Source organism: Orbilia oligospora (genome assembly GCF_000225545.1).
Source record: "Orbilia oligospora ATCC 24927 unplaced genomic scaffold scaffold00007, whole genome shotgun sequence".
Lineage (NCBI taxonomy): Eukaryota > Fungi > Ascomycota > Orbiliomycetes > Orbiliales > Orbiliaceae > Orbilia > Orbilia oligospora.
In genome coordinates, this window is record NW_011645564.1 from 1,546,340 (window position 1) to 1,561,453 (window position 15,114).

At 44.4% G+C, this 15,114-nt stretch overlaps 4 protein-coding genes across 4 annotated transcripts; 3 read left to right on the forward strand and 1 right to left on the reverse strand.

Annotated features, from left to right (window-relative positions):
* Positions 1-373: 373 nt before the first annotated feature.
* AOL_s00007g429 (uncharacterized protein) lies at positions 374-4,130 on the forward strand (the record flags this gene model as incomplete). Its single annotated transcript, XM_011120330.1, has 3 exons — positions 374-1,493; positions 1,634-2,426; positions 2,525-4,130. The coding sequence occupies 3 exons, from the start codon at positions 374-376 to the stop codon at positions 4,128-4,130; spliced, it is 3,519 nt and encodes a 1,172-aa protein (XP_011118632.1).
* A 184-nt stretch (positions 4,131-4,314) lies between these two features.
* Positions 4,315-7,474, reverse strand: AOL_s00007g430 (uncharacterized protein; the record flags this gene model as incomplete). The annotated part of the gene is made up of 3 exons (XM_011120331.1): positions 4,315-6,381; positions 6,446-6,727; positions 6,794-7,474. 3 exons carry the CDS (start codon positions 7,472-7,474, stop codon positions 4,315-4,317), a joined length of 3,030 nt encoding a protein of 1,009 aa, XP_011118633.1.
* Positions 7,475-8,383: 909 nt separating this feature from the next.
* On the forward strand, positions 8,384-9,761 carry AOL_s00007g431 (uncharacterized protein; the record flags this gene model as incomplete). Its single annotated transcript, XM_011120332.1, has 3 exons — positions 8,384-8,582; positions 8,705-9,542; positions 9,608-9,761. 3 exons carry the CDS (start codon positions 8,384-8,386, stop codon positions 9,759-9,761), a joined length of 1,191 nt encoding a protein of 396 aa, XP_011118634.1.
* Positions 9,762-12,474: 2,713 nt separating this feature from the next.
* AOL_s00007g432 (uncharacterized protein) lies at positions 12,475-14,440 on the forward strand (the record flags this gene model as incomplete). Its single annotated transcript, XM_011120333.1, has 3 exons — positions 12,475-12,911; positions 13,139-13,930; positions 14,011-14,440. 3 exons carry the CDS (start codon positions 12,475-12,477, stop codon positions 14,438-14,440), a joined length of 1,659 nt encoding a protein of 552 aa, XP_011118635.1.
* Between the last annotated feature and the right edge of the window lie 674 nt (positions 14,441-15,114).

A 15,114-nucleotide genomic window follows, 5' to 3' on the forward strand; every position in this document is an offset into this window, starting at 1 on the left:
CACTACATACATACATACAGCATCGCGCATCGCCCTAATTAGTCGAAGTCCCCCATATGCATCTCCATGACCTCTTCTCGATCTAGCCTCCAGAAAGCGGTGTGGGGCTTCTAAACCCCATCCAATCGATTCGTTGACCGATCCAATTGGGAAAAAAGGAAGATAACCGCGTTTATCCTAATTATAACCCTCAGGTAACACACCATATAAGTCATTATATTATATTATATTACAGATTATTGTGTAATTCGCGATATATCGATTAACTGCGCCTATAGGTAGTCTAGTTAGTAAGATTTAACGCCGCAACAGCTAGAATATGATATCAAAATACATATACCAATCTGTATAGAAACGAAAAGAAAGGGAAAAAATGACTATACAACAAACCAAATCTAGATCTAGATCCTTATCCCGTGCGCAGACTTGGACGCCCAAATCCCATCAGGAATACACATTAGGATGGATCTGTGCCCTCCCCAAAGAACAAACCGCCGCCAAAGCGATGCTAGATCAAATCCACCCGGATCTTCCAAAACCAGCCAATGACGATAATACCTACAGTCTCGGCTCCATAGGCGAACATAACATCGTCATAGCATGTTTACCGAAGGATACAGTCGGTACCAATGAAGCCGCCATAGTAGCAGCACAGATGCTAAATACCTTCCCTTCCATAAAAATAGGTCTTATGGTCGGTATCGGTGGTGGTGTTCCGCCAAATATTCGATTAGGGGACGTTGTAGTAGGGGTTCAAGTTATTCAATGGGATTTTGGAAAGGCCGCGGTGGATGGTAGGTTTGAAAGAACTAGTGCTATACAAAGGCCTCCGAGAGCATTGAGGACTGCGGTGTCGAGGTTGGAAACTGAGCATGATTTGCATGGAGTGAAGATTCCTCGGTATCTGAAGGAGATAAAGAAGAGACTGCCAAACTTGGCGCCGAAGTTCGGTTGGTCTGAAGCTCTTACAGACCCTTTGTTTGGTTCTTCAGACGGTACCGTTGATCGATATCGAAATCAGGGAGTTGAAGCAACTAATACATCAGCCATCGGATGGCTGAACTTGATGCCGAACTACACATGGATTGATTATCTAAAAGGCTTTCAGACCCTAAGCCTATCGAATTGGACCAACCCCGTAAGCACCAACAATAAATATCTAACCACCATTCCAAGAAACCCGGGAGATGTAAAAGTCCATTACGGCTTAATCGCATCCGGAAATCAAGTCATCAAAGACGCCAAACTTCGTGATAACATCAACCAAAGCCTTGGAGGGAAAGTCCTGTGTGTGGAAATGGAAGCAGCGGGACTAATGAGTTTTCCTTATATCGTGATCAGAGGTATTTGTGATTATGCCGATTCACGGAAGAATGATGACTGGCAAGAGTATGCTGCAATGGTAGCTGGAGCCTGTGCGAAAGAGTTATTAGAATATGTGCAGCCGAGCGAGGTTGATAAAGAACGGCCGATAAGAGATATGTTAAGCCAAGGTTAGCCGTACGATCTTCTTATATATCCGGTAATTCGCCGGCCTGGGCTCGGATCTTGAAATTGGGAGAACCAAACTCGAGGTCGCTCTCAATTCTATATATGTATAGCAAGTTTCTAATCCGCATGTGTAGTTAAATAGTCCATAATGATATCGGAGCCGTACGAGCTATTCTGAACAAAAAAGAGAACATCGAAATTCTCAATTGGCTTACACCAATCGACTATGGTCCCCAACAGGGCGACATCTTCAGAAGCCGCCAATCAGGAACCGGCCAATGGCTTTTCGAATCTATCGAATATAAGAGCTGGCTCACAAGTAAGCAGGTACTCTTCTGCCCAGGCATTCCTGGCGCAGGTAAAACAGTACTCACATCCATTGTCATCGACGATTTAATCACCCGGTTCCCCAGCACTTCATCATCAATCGGAATCGCATACATCTACTGCAGTTTTAAACGAAACCACGAACAAAAACTAGACGACTTGCTGGCAAGCTTGCTAAAACAATTATCACAGAATGAAACCTCGCTTCCACAGACCATTGAAGATTTATACAAAAGACACCTTGGGAATAGAACCCGACCTTCACGAGAGGATGTAATCGAAGCTCTCAGATCGGTGATTGACTCATACTCAAGAGTATTCATCATTATCGACGCCCTTGATGAACTTCCAGAATCTAATGGTCGGGCGGCGTTTATCTCCGAGCTATTCTACCTCCATGATAATTACAATACGAATATACTTGCAACCTCAAGATTTATCCCACAGCTTACAGAGAAATTCCAGGGCTATACAACGTTTGAAATACACGCTCATGATGAAGATGTGCGAAAATATCTCGACAATCAGATCTCACAATCGGAAAAGAAACTTTTACAGAATCATCGGGAATATATAATAACCGAGATCACAAAGGCTGTTCGTGGAATGTCAGTCAAAAGTCTTCCTCTAAACTAGCTTACGCTAATGATAGTTCATTTAATTAAATGCATTCATTGACAACGTACTAATTATATTTCCAATATAGGTTCCTCCTCGCAAAACTACACTTCGAATCCATCCGTTACAAAACAACCCTCAAAAGGATCAAAACCGCACTAGAAACCCTCCCAATAGGAGAAACAGCCTACGCCAGTGCCTACGAAACCACCTTGGGAAGAATCAAAACCAACGATTCAGACCCCGAAAAGATCGCAAACCAAGCTCTATGGTGGATCGTCTGTGCCAAAAGACCACTTACTACCTCAGAACTCCAACACGCATTAGCGGTAGAAATCGGCGAACCCAGTCTCGACGAAGAGAACCTTCCGGAAATCCAAGATATCATATCACTCTGCGCTGGGTTAATCACAGTGGACGAAGAAAGTGATATTGTTCGATTGGTTCATTATACTGCACAAGAATACCTTGAAAGAACTTGGGAGAAATGGTTTCCTAATGCGCATGTCGATATTACGGAGAGGTGTATTACATACTTATCATACGACATCTTCAAAACGCACATACCAGAAGAGGAAGAAGAAGACCCAGAAGACCAAGAAGAAGAAGAAAAGGAAGATTCAAGTATAATAATCCCCGATCTCGGATCTCGGATTCTATACGACTATGCTCTCCAAAACTGGGTATACCACGCCACCACATCCTCCATCGAAATCACACCCTTAGTATTGAATTTCCTCAAAAGTGAAGCCGGAGTATCAGCTTACAGCCAAACCCTATCTACCCTCCAAGGCTACATAGATTACGGCCAATGGCCTCCAAAACGTGTGACAGGAGTCCACCTCGCAACCTACTTCGGATTACCCAAATCAGTAGAAGAACTATTAAAACCCAATAACACCGACCTAGAAACCCAAGACGACAACGGCCGGACCCCATTAGCATTAGCCGCATGGTGGGGTCACAATGAAGTAATAGATCTATTACTAGACAAAGGAGCAAATCTAGAGACCAAAGATGACGACGACCAAACCCCACTCTTACAATCCGTAATACAAGGAAGCGATGAAGCAGTAAAGTTACTCCTAGGCAGAGGAGCCGACATGGAGTGCAAAGACGGATTTGGTCGAACACCACTATTATGGGCTGCATGGCGTGGATATGAAAAAATAACACGACTACTCTTGGAAGAAGGTGCAGACGTAGAAGCTCAAGATAATGACGGCAGAACCCCTCTATCATGGGCCGTATGGTGGGGTAATGAGAAAGCAATAAATCTATTGCTGCAGCGTGGTGCTTACCTTGAAATCAAAGATTATGATGGTCAAACACCATTACTATGGGCTGCGATGAAGGGACATGATAGAACGATAAAGTTGTTGTTAGAGTGTGGAGCTGATCTGAATGCTAAGGACGAAAGTGGTCGAACGTCGTTATCGTGGGCGCTTTGGTGGGAGGATGAGAAAATGATAGAATTGCTAATAGATAAAGGGGCTGATATGGAGGTTAGAGATAAATTCAACCAGACACCGCTGTTATGGGCTGCTATGAAAGGGCATAGTGGAATCGCGAAATTGCTTCTGGATAAAGGTGCTGACCTGGAAGCTAAGGATAACGATGATCGGACTCCTTCGGCGCTAGCCAGGCACTGGGGCCATGAGGATGTAGTGAAGTTATTAATGGTATCGACATAAGGAGGCATAGCGGTCGTGGGACATAATATTAATGGAAAGACTTAAATAACTTCTTGATACAAAGTATACGCATCCCACCGATGTCATAATCATTATCATCGCTAGATACGTACGTGCAAACGCCATAGTATGCTCCCATCATCCGCTGATTTATACATAAACTGCATTAAGATAATCACGAACTTCAATAATCATCATAATCCTCTTCTTCCTCCACCAAAACCCCCATCTCCAACCTCTCCGCCAATACCTCAACGGTATCCGGATAAACCCCTGCTCTAGCCATACTCCTCAGTCCCGTAGTCAAAAACATAATCAACTTCTGCGCTTGTGCCGACAATCGTCCAAGCATTTGTCTCTTCCTATTTTCTTTCTCAATCTTCTTCCTCCTGATCCTATCTGCTATTTCATCTTCATCCCCATCTCCACCATCGTCAGACCCTTCATCATCATCGTCATCATCTTCCGTCTCCACTTCCTCATCCTCGGAATCAACATCTTTCCTAACACTCTTCCTAAAATCCACAACTCTCTTCTCTCGAACAGCGGGTACTTCAAGCTTCTTTCTGCCCTTTTGACTCTGAGCTAGCACCACCGCCAATTCCATGACTGACACAACAGCCTGGTACAACGGTGCCATCCGTCCACTAACCAAACATAACTCCGCAATCCTCCCAAAATGCTCTTCTTGAACATCAATCATCTCATCAATATCCTCCGCCCCTTCAAGTTTCTTCTTCAAACTCTCAACTTGCGGCTGAATGACCAAATCCACGAGAAACGCTTGTAATAAGCTGATAAACGTAAGTAACCTCCACCTAACCGTATAGGCCACTTTCTCTCCCTGATCATACTTCCCCCTTCCGGCCCTCCCCATCTTCATTTTCTCCAAAGCACTTCGACTCCTCCTTATCATCAATAAAAACCCCCACACTTTCTTACAAACCGCAATACTTTCCACCGTGAAGATATTCAGTAGCGGCCATGTCAGTCTATATTCTATATCCAACATTCCCAAAGCCTTAACCCCTTTCTTATCTCCCTCCACCCGTCGAGTCTTGACTGCGAGCCTTCCAATTTCCACTCCCCGATTTTCCGAATAAACACTTTGCACCAGTTCCGTCAATAGAAACCTATCATCCCACCTCATCCCCTTCTCAATTCTTTCAAAAAGTGTACCACAAAACCCCGCCATAGCAAACCCATCTCTCATGAAATAAACATCCACCATACCGTTTAATGAGTCCCACAACCCACATTCGTAATACAGAATGTCGCGCAGTCGTGCACTAACGTCCCTGTGCGTCTTATCAACCCATTCGGCCATCGCAACTAGTAACGCATCGTTAAACGATACTAGACTCCTTCTACCTTCTTTCTCCGTAAGCTCATTGAGCTCATCCAAAGCTTCCTTCAACCCTACTTCCTTCCCCATGAACCCCGCAACATCCTCCCCAAGCCTTCGTAGAAACAACACACTCTTCCCAACTACAAAGATCTTCCTTCCATATTCTCGAATAAACGATGGAGCGACAATGGTACCTCTCTCGTCTTGATCGAGTACATACCGTCCCCTCCACAGTTTCGCGAGTTGTGAAGCTTCGCTATCGTCCCCTTCATCCTCCTCATCGCCATCGCTGGCAAGATGTATGAAGAACGCACCTAATCCATCGGCTTCTCGAAGGTCACCGAGCTCCATCCATTTCGCAATAGGACGTAGATAGATTCGTAAACACTTCAAGAATATCCCACGTAAGAACCGAAAGATATCAAGTCGTCCATTCGATTCCGCCTCGCATGACTTCTTGAATAATAGTTCCAAGTGGAAACTGACCCGTGCAGCTGGCTCCGAAAGTCCACCTTCTGCGAGACCTCGCTCTAACGCTGCTATGATTTCGTACAAAGGTGAGAATTTCTCGAGTGATGGGTCAAGTTCTCTTTGTAATTGTAATAATGAAACCATGGCGTTGTCCTTCCGATCTTTGCCTTGGTGAACATATTGTTCTTCAACTTTTGCTAGAACATCCAGCTCCCACTCTGAGATAGCGGACTGAATCGCCTCGACGAACGATTGCGCGGGGGCGATTGCATCATGAGTTGTTGGTGATGATTTCGCGAGAAGGCATCTCCGTTCGAGGGATTTACAAAACGTACGTAGCTTCTGAAGAATTACGGCTTTGGCGGCGAAGTGGTCCAGAATGTCGATTAGAGAGCCAGGAGATGTGGTCGGGAGTATATAAGTTGTTAAAACCTGTAAACCAAAATGTATTAGCCCACGTAAACCAAATGGTTAACAGGTATATTGGAATGCATACGTTGATACTACCATCATCCTGAAATTTGTATAAAGAACCTGCAAGACCATATAATGCAAATATTACTTCTCGGATGACGTATACCTCGCCTATACTCCATAGCTCAGATATCTCATTTTGAGCGAGGCCATAGGAGACAAAGTTCTGCGCAAGATCGGCTGGTAGGATAGACTGGCGTTTCCAGTACTGAGCTAGTTCGATGGCGTGGGCAGTTGATGCTTGTGCGACACGAATGTAGTCTTCGATGGTCTGCTGTGGAGCAAGTGGAGCAGCGTCTTCTGCCTGTATATAAGGTACCCATTTGAATCAGTGCAATCCCTCAATGCGTCATGAGGTGTGGGTATTAACCTCTTCCCGCCTCCTAGCTGCTCTCTTCCTTTCTTTCAACTTCTCCTTAACCTCAGCTTGCCTAGTAAACTCATCATCGGCCCAATCATCATCACTGCTGGTTTCAGCAAAGTCCGGGATCTCCCATAATTCATCATCCCTGTCGGCTTCCCTAGCTGCAGCTTCTTCCGCCGCCAACTTCTTTTCTTTAGCTTCTCGAATCTCCAGTTGAGATTGTACCAGCTCTTCCAGGTCCTCTAGAGAAGTATTCGCATTTTCCACCGGTAGAGTCGATAACGCCAATATAAACCGTAGTATATCCGGTATATACTGTTTATCAATCCCACCAAGATCTATCCCATCTTTATCACGACCTTCCTTAACACCAAAATCGAACCCCAGTATTTGTTGTTGATGTTGTTGTGTTTGTTGTTGTCGCTGTTCCTGAACCTTCTGGAGTAACCGAGCTCGTGTCGCGAGTTCATCGGCCAAGACGTCATTGTCATTGATTCGAAACTTCTCTTCCAGACCTTCCAAAGACTGTACGATGTCGAAGGGATTCGTAGATGGGAATTTATGGTGTTTGTAGGATTTTAGGGCGAAGGAGAGGCAGAGATTGTGGTTTTCGGTGTTGGATGGGATGCCCGTGACGGCGTTTATTAACGTGGAGGTTAGGCGATTAATATTGGAATTGGCTGTCATGGTTGGAAGAGGAGGGGAGGCGGGGGGATAAGAAGGATATGAATGTGTGAGGCAGAGAGAGGTGTGTATGCTGGTTGGGAGCTATCAACTGGGGTGGATTTGATAGTTTGCTGGATCGGGAGGAGCAGACGAGACCATGGCGACGGGGGACCGGACTGGGTTACGGGATTGTTAGGTTGTCATGTGCGGGATTGCTCTTCTATGATGCTATAAACTAGGTATGTAGAAGTATACTTAGATATCTTGAATCCTTCTCCTCTGGCCGGCAGAATAGATTTAGATAAGAGATAAAATAAAATAAAATAAAATACAAATAGACTGTATGGAAGTAGGCAAATAGGCATCAATTCCGAGAAAAGAAAAAAGAGAAGAAAGGAGCGGACCAGACTGGTGGGGTTGGAATAAGCCTTTTGGGAACCTTGGTAGTGAAAGCACCGACCAGCAGGGGTCCCCGAAGGAAAGAAGCAGGCACGCGGAGGACGTAATCCGACGGACTGACACACGTAAGTAACCTAACTGGCTGGTCAATGGCGGACATGGGAAAAAAGCTTAAGCGGATCCCGTCCAGGGGCAAAGTTAATTAGCTTTGACAGCTTTAGATTCACGAATCTTTCACATCCTTACCTTTCCAAAGAAATTTTATATCACCTTCGTTACTACCGAATTATATAAGTTCCATGTTGGTATCTATTTTTATATCCCATCGGCCGACAGTAACGTAACCTAACACCGACAGCTTGAGCTTCGTGTCTTGTTGGCACCGAAATCAACACCCAAAGCTTTCTGGCTGGACTGCACTGCTCCATCGAACGAACGAACGAACGAGTCACACCCCACGCGCACACTGTTCACCGTCCTTTACCGCACACTGAACTCCAGCATCGGCACAGCTCAGATAATACCCTCGCAATGGCGGCAGTACAATGGCGTCCAGCCCGCGTACTCGCCTTAACAATCGGCCTCGGCGTTATAATACTACTATTCAACTTCCACCTTCTCGACCGAGATCCCGTCGTCATTGTCGGGGACCAGCGGATATCTCTTAAGAAGGAGAAGGGTAAACCGTTTGCTGTTGATCCGCTGATGAAAATGACGGGACCGCCGGAAGGTAAATTCTTTCTCTCCCTCTCCCTCCCTCTCTCTTTCCCTTCTCTCCTATCTGAACGATAAAAAATATATTACATTTAAATTCAATTGAGTTTCTGGCTAATAATGATTGTGGTGTGACAGGTATTCTTTACGGCCCAGGCCAAGCCGAACGTGTCAACGCTACACTTCTATCACTCGTCCGGAACGAAGAACTAGAAGGCATGCTACAAGCAATGGACGACCTCGAACGGACCTTCAATTCCAAATTCAACTACCCGTGGACCTTCATCAACGACGTCCCCTTCACAAAACAATTCATGGAAGCTACAAAGGCAAAAACTCAAGCAAAAGTGTATTACGAAGTCATCCCGAAAGAACATTGGGAAGTCCCGGCATGGATCAACTCCGACCTCATGGCAGCAAGTGCATCACTACTGGAACAGCAAGGCGTACAATACAGCGGCATGAAAAGCTACCATCAAATGTGTCGATGGAATTCCGGGATGTTTTACAAACACCCCGCTTTGCTAAAATACAAATGGTACTGGCGAGTCGAACCGAAGGTCCATTTCTTCTGTGACATCGACTATGATGTCTTCCGCTACATGCAAGACTACAATAAAACCTACGGATTCGTAATCAACATCTACGACTCCCCACAATCGATCACATCACTTTGGCCATCAGTTCAGGAGTTTATGGCCGAACATCCGGAATATATTCATCCTAATAATGCTATGAAATGGCTTACCGACGCCGAGAATAGACCTGAACATAACGAAGGCGCGAATGGATACTCTACGTGTCATTTTTGGTCGAATTTTGAAATCGCGGATATGGAATTCTGGAGGAGTAAGAAGTATGAAGACTTCTTCAATCATTTGGATCGTGCCGGTGGGTTCTTTTATGAAAGGTGGGGGGATGCGCCGGTTCATTCGGTGGCTTTGGGGTTGATGGAGGATAAAGATAAGATACATTGGTAAGATAACTTCATTAACCTCCTACAATCAAGATAGTCAGGATAGCTAACTGTGCTCGGATCAGGTTCCATGATATTGGGTACCAGCATATTCCGTACTTTAACTGTCCAAATTCGGACAAGTGTAAAGGATGTGAGGCTGGAAGGTTTACCGATGGTCAAGGACTGGACCAAGAAGATTGCAGAATCAATTGGTTCAAGTATGCACATATGAACTGATACCCTCTTTACGGCCCAACAACGTCCGTATTATCATTATTATTATTATTATCATTAAATCTATATTTAGGTCCTGTTCGTTATATTTGTTGATTGTATAGGGTTATAATACGCACCAAAGCCCTTGGAAGAGGAAAGTTGGGGTGGAAAATGCTAAATTACTAATAATGCATTTGTAGTTACCGATTGTTCATAGCCTTACTCTCCCTCTCTTCCTCCCTCCATTATTCTCACTATTCTTTTCATATCTGTATTGTTTGGATGTTCGGAGGAGTTATTGAATTGGTTTTATCTTTTTAATCGGAACAAAGTTACATAGCCGACCTCATACTCTAGCCTCGTTCCCTATATAAAGAATTGTGATTTCATGGTATATATATATAAGTAGTAGTCTCGTATTGCAGACGTGGTCCACACTTTGTATAAGTAGTAGGTACACACACACGTACAAAACGGCTTTCAAAAGTTGCACGGCAAATAGTCTAGTCCCCGACCCATCATCTGGTAGGTGACTAGGCCCGTCTACAGGCTTTGTATATTACCGACGGTGACATTAATTCCCATGTTCACTATAAGGTATGATATAGATCGAATATTAATGGTGGCTATACGCTATGCAACAATGCATGATGTAAAACAACGCCTTTCCTAGAATTCATATTCCTTAATCCTAGCGTGATAAAACAGACTTTCGTGCTTGCGAAGGCTACTTCAATTCCTGAAAAGAAAAGAGGAGAAAAAAAACCGTTGGGGATATATTAGGACCGGTTTGAAAATGCGCGTCTACGCGATGCACATATGCATGCACATGCGCACAGTACATGAATAATTGAGTGGGGTACAAACGATTCTATTCACATTGTCTGTGTAGGCGTCAGTTTACCACCATCTTTTAAAAATAAAAAAAAACTGGCGAATCGAATTTTCTTCGAGGTTCGAGGCATTTCCCGGTTTTCCGGTCCTATAGGAGGATTCTATCTCAACGTTTTTTGTGGGGTAAATTTAAGGATCTGGGGTTTTACAGCGAAATTCAGGTTGCATTGCATTTCAAGGCTGCAAAAATTAAGATATATCGACGGGGGCGTGTGCGTCGATCACTTCATGGGTATTTTGGACTTAATCGAATTTGACTTATGGGATTGTACAGATATCCATTATTTCCTGAGGCATGCATATTATATCTCAACGGACTTGCCTCGAGCTCGTGTATCATTGCATCAGTCATCCCTCCGGCACCCTTGTCTGTATCTTAGCTCCGCAAAGTTACCTAATTAGTGTTAGATATCAGTCGCAGGATATGTTAGGGACCCACCTGCGAGCTCGAATGTCACCTACATACCTAGTAGTACTTAGTACATAAAGTATCATTTCGAGCAATCTCGGATGTTAACCGGCTAACCCCAGTACAGTGCACGGCTCATCTTCTGGAGGCGGGAGTACAGGGCTAAACCCAAGGTGCCTCGAGCCCTCGCTGTATGTATACTATTAACGTATTTTGGGAAGGCTGTAAGTGCAACGCCACTTATATATCAGTCATTGGTTCATAATTGGTTTTGAACCCGGTTAACCAAGCGATTTATTGATATCTAATCCAAGATAGATAGGACATGTAGCCTATAGATATCTAGATGCATACCTGCATGCAGAGAAGGGGGAAAATAGGTCTCGGGGTTAAAGATGCTGCAGGGAACAACAATACAGCATGCTGACAAGCTGGAATCGTTCAACGAAGCATATCGGAATGCTCCGTCTACACCGACATGGTCATCTAAGTACTTAGTTACCCGGATAGTCTTGTGGCTTATGAGGATATCGGCGGTATCCGACATATAGATTATAAACCGTTAAACCAACAGCTCCCCGAGGTTGGGGGGGGGGGGGGGGTCTTAATTGAGAGCCTTCCAATTTGCGGCACATCATTATAGAAGGATGCTAAGCTCGCCACCGGCGCAGTCCTTGAAAGGCTAGCAATCCTAACAGGTCTCCTGGGGGTGATGTCATGATAATTTAATTTTCTGCATGCGCATGCGCCGCAGTAGTGCAATATTGCCGACGCCGACGTCGACTGTCCTCATGCTCATCTGACCACATCGTTGCATCGATTGCTCCACATTACATTCAAAAAAGCCGCAAACGATGTAAGATACATCTTCATTTGCAGGCGGCACATTGCAGCCTCCAGGCCGGTGGCACAAGAACTGATATTTGAATCCTATGATTATGATATCGATGCGTCAGCTGGTTTTCAAACGTTAACCTCGCGTTAATATTTCGGTAGCCCGAAAAATGTCCATCGACGTCTTCTCCGCGAAAACTAAAAAAGAAACCAAGAAAGAGGAATGATTCAAGAGGTGGTGGAGTTAGGATTACTCTAGTAGGCGGATGGGACGTGCTCACAGAACACTCCTGCAGGTGAGCTCGAGACAAGACTTGACAGGATCTAGATAGACAGCAAAGGGTTATAATTATGAAGAGAATGAGATATCTCTATAAGCTAACTAAAATTTTTATATAAATGGTGAGCACCTCCCTTTCCATCTCATAAAATTTCTCAGATCAAAAAACCAATTCACCATACCGGCGGGAAAGCTCTTCATACGCTCGCTTTGATCTCAGAAATCCTCCAGTACCAGCTTTTATAAGTCATAAAATCCAAGACCGGTGTCGACCGGAACAATTGGTCGGCCAGCCCTCTCACATCTATTACATCACGATGTCTAGCAATCAAAATGGGCAGGGTAGTGTTCCGCGATTTAGCAATAGAAGATCGACGCCCCCCCATTGTCCCAATACCGATACCGTCGCCCCAGCCTCGGATATTCCGGGATCTATAAACGAATCCGAGCACACGCGGGCACCCCAGGGACTCACTAACTCGGACCCAGACTATACACTCGTCAGAGTCCTTATTCTCTTTTTTGAATATAATGACTTGAATATAAAGCCAGAAACGACCCAATTCAAAGCCACTTGTGAAAGCCTCGGCTATAAGGTCACTGTATATAAAATCACAATGAAGGACTCTTGGAAATGTCTCAAAGAGATATTGGATGGATCATTCCCGATTCAGGACAGAGAGACTGAGCTCCGCATCATCTACTACAATGGCCACGGGGGGATCAACCATAATTCTTCACTTACGTTGGCTAGGTAAGTACCTCATGAGACCTCTAAAATCCAACACTTGATATTATTATTATTCTAATAGGTAAATTGTTTTAAAGTCACACCTTTTCCAAAAGTATGCAGGAGATAGTCAGCGCATTACCCCGATCCGTCCGAGAGTAAGCCACACCATTCTCATTCTACCAGTGTATAAATATTCTGGTCAAGAAACATTGATTAATCAAACGGTATATGTACTGATTATTTTATAGGGGGGTTGATACCCTACAGGACATCGCCGAAGTGAATTGGAGGGATATCGTCAAAGTGGTAAATGAGATGGAATGCGATACCCTCGCCATCCTCGACTGTTGCGAAGCGGGAGCAGGAGCTACTACCACCCTGGCTGAAGAAAACGAACACGTCATTAAGTATCGGAAAGAGCTCATCGGTGCATGTGGTTGGAGAGCAGAAACAAGTTATCATATGACTCCTACCCTTTGCTCCGTCCTTAGAAGGGGGTTGCCGGAAGTACAAAACTCGATGTCTACATCCACTCTCATCCGAAGGATGAACAACAGAATGGTGAGGATTGGTAAAGCTGCTCCACAGGCTGTTCATTACCTTCTCAAGAGGAATGAAATTGACAAGATAGTTCTTCCGCGACTGAAAGCTATTATACCTCCTGATGAGTGGAATATTTATGAATCCATCCAAGGTAAAAGTCTGAAAGGCTACAATGCCCTAATCCTGGGTGGCGACACAGGTATCGGGAGATCTGCTGCTATAACCTTTTCCCGAAAAGGTGCTGATGTCACTATTCTTTATCGTGCCTATGCGGCGGATCAAGCGATGTCTAGAGATCCAAAGAATGACGCACAAGCTATCGTGGAACTAGCAAGGGGGTGTGAAGGTAATGTAAGACTGTGCCCATTCAAGAGTGATGGAAGTTGGGTTACCTCTATAAATTCTCTCAAATCAAAATCCCGCCGCCAAGCAAACATGAAATTTGACATCCTCGTTAATAACCTTGGTTATAAATTCGAAGATGACAATGGAGAAAAGTAAGAATCCAACCCCCCCTGATCGAGATAAACAAATGATGTGAAATTGTGGTTACTAAATGATCTGATTCCATTGCTAGCATATCAAGTGTAGAAAGATACGACTCGGCTGCCCGTCTGACATTCCTCGAAGGGAATGAAGTCGTCGAAAAGGCTTTGCCGCTGATGAAGCCTATCAGCAAAATTATCAACACGGTATCGTTAGAGCAGTCCGATGGACCGTTCTTCAAGAAGGAGTATCAGACTGCTGCTAGGGTCATCGAATATTTAACAAAGTACCAGGCAAGGCAAGGAGAATATACAAATCACATTGTTACGGCCATCCTTCCAGGCGTGGAGTGGCCACCACCCGCCAAGGATAAGGGGGTGGAGAATGAGGAGGTGGTACTCTCGCCTTCCCAAAAAGCCGCAGAGGTCTTACGTTGTTTCTTGTGGGTTGCTGGCCCAACGAGGGAAGGTGTTCCCGAGCCAAAAACTGGGAAGACATTCCACATCGGCCGCGAGGGGTAAATTTTCAATTAGATAGCTAACTTTGGTAGCTACAAGGTTACCCTGTCCCGTCATCTAAAGCTTAGAGGGCGATTTGGAGAAGGGAATAAAGGTCTAGTTTATATATGTCATCGCGATCTCTTTCTTCTTTTTTGACTTTAATTTGTGTTCACCTGCTGTTTATTTTTATGTATCTAATTAGTTGCAACTTAATTTCCGTTGCGTCATGTACCTAATATAATTTGAATTCAAGCCAATATTTGGATATGTAGCCGACTAATAAGTTTTATTTCATAGGGCTCAGCGCTCTTGAGGCCATGAAGCAATTAATAGAAAAGTAGGCCTTTAGACTAGCGAAAAAAGGTAATAAGTAAAAAGAATGGATATCCAAGAAACGTTCAAATAAGCTGATTTGGTGCTGTGACTGTTTAGGGTATATATTAGTATGCGCTTGGCCCAGAGCAATATCCCACTTATAAAGACCACTACAGTTAGTACTGGTTTCTATTCCATAATACCATCAATCAATAATGTTATGCATACCATCAACTGGAGTCACCGCCACATTCGGGACCGTCTAGAAGACGCCTGGGCGGCCGTTGAGCGCGGTTGGCGGATGTGATCCTTAATGAGCTAGTTCTCAACTCACAAAAAAATGATATATAGACGTTTTGAAAATTAGGAATGGTACGATG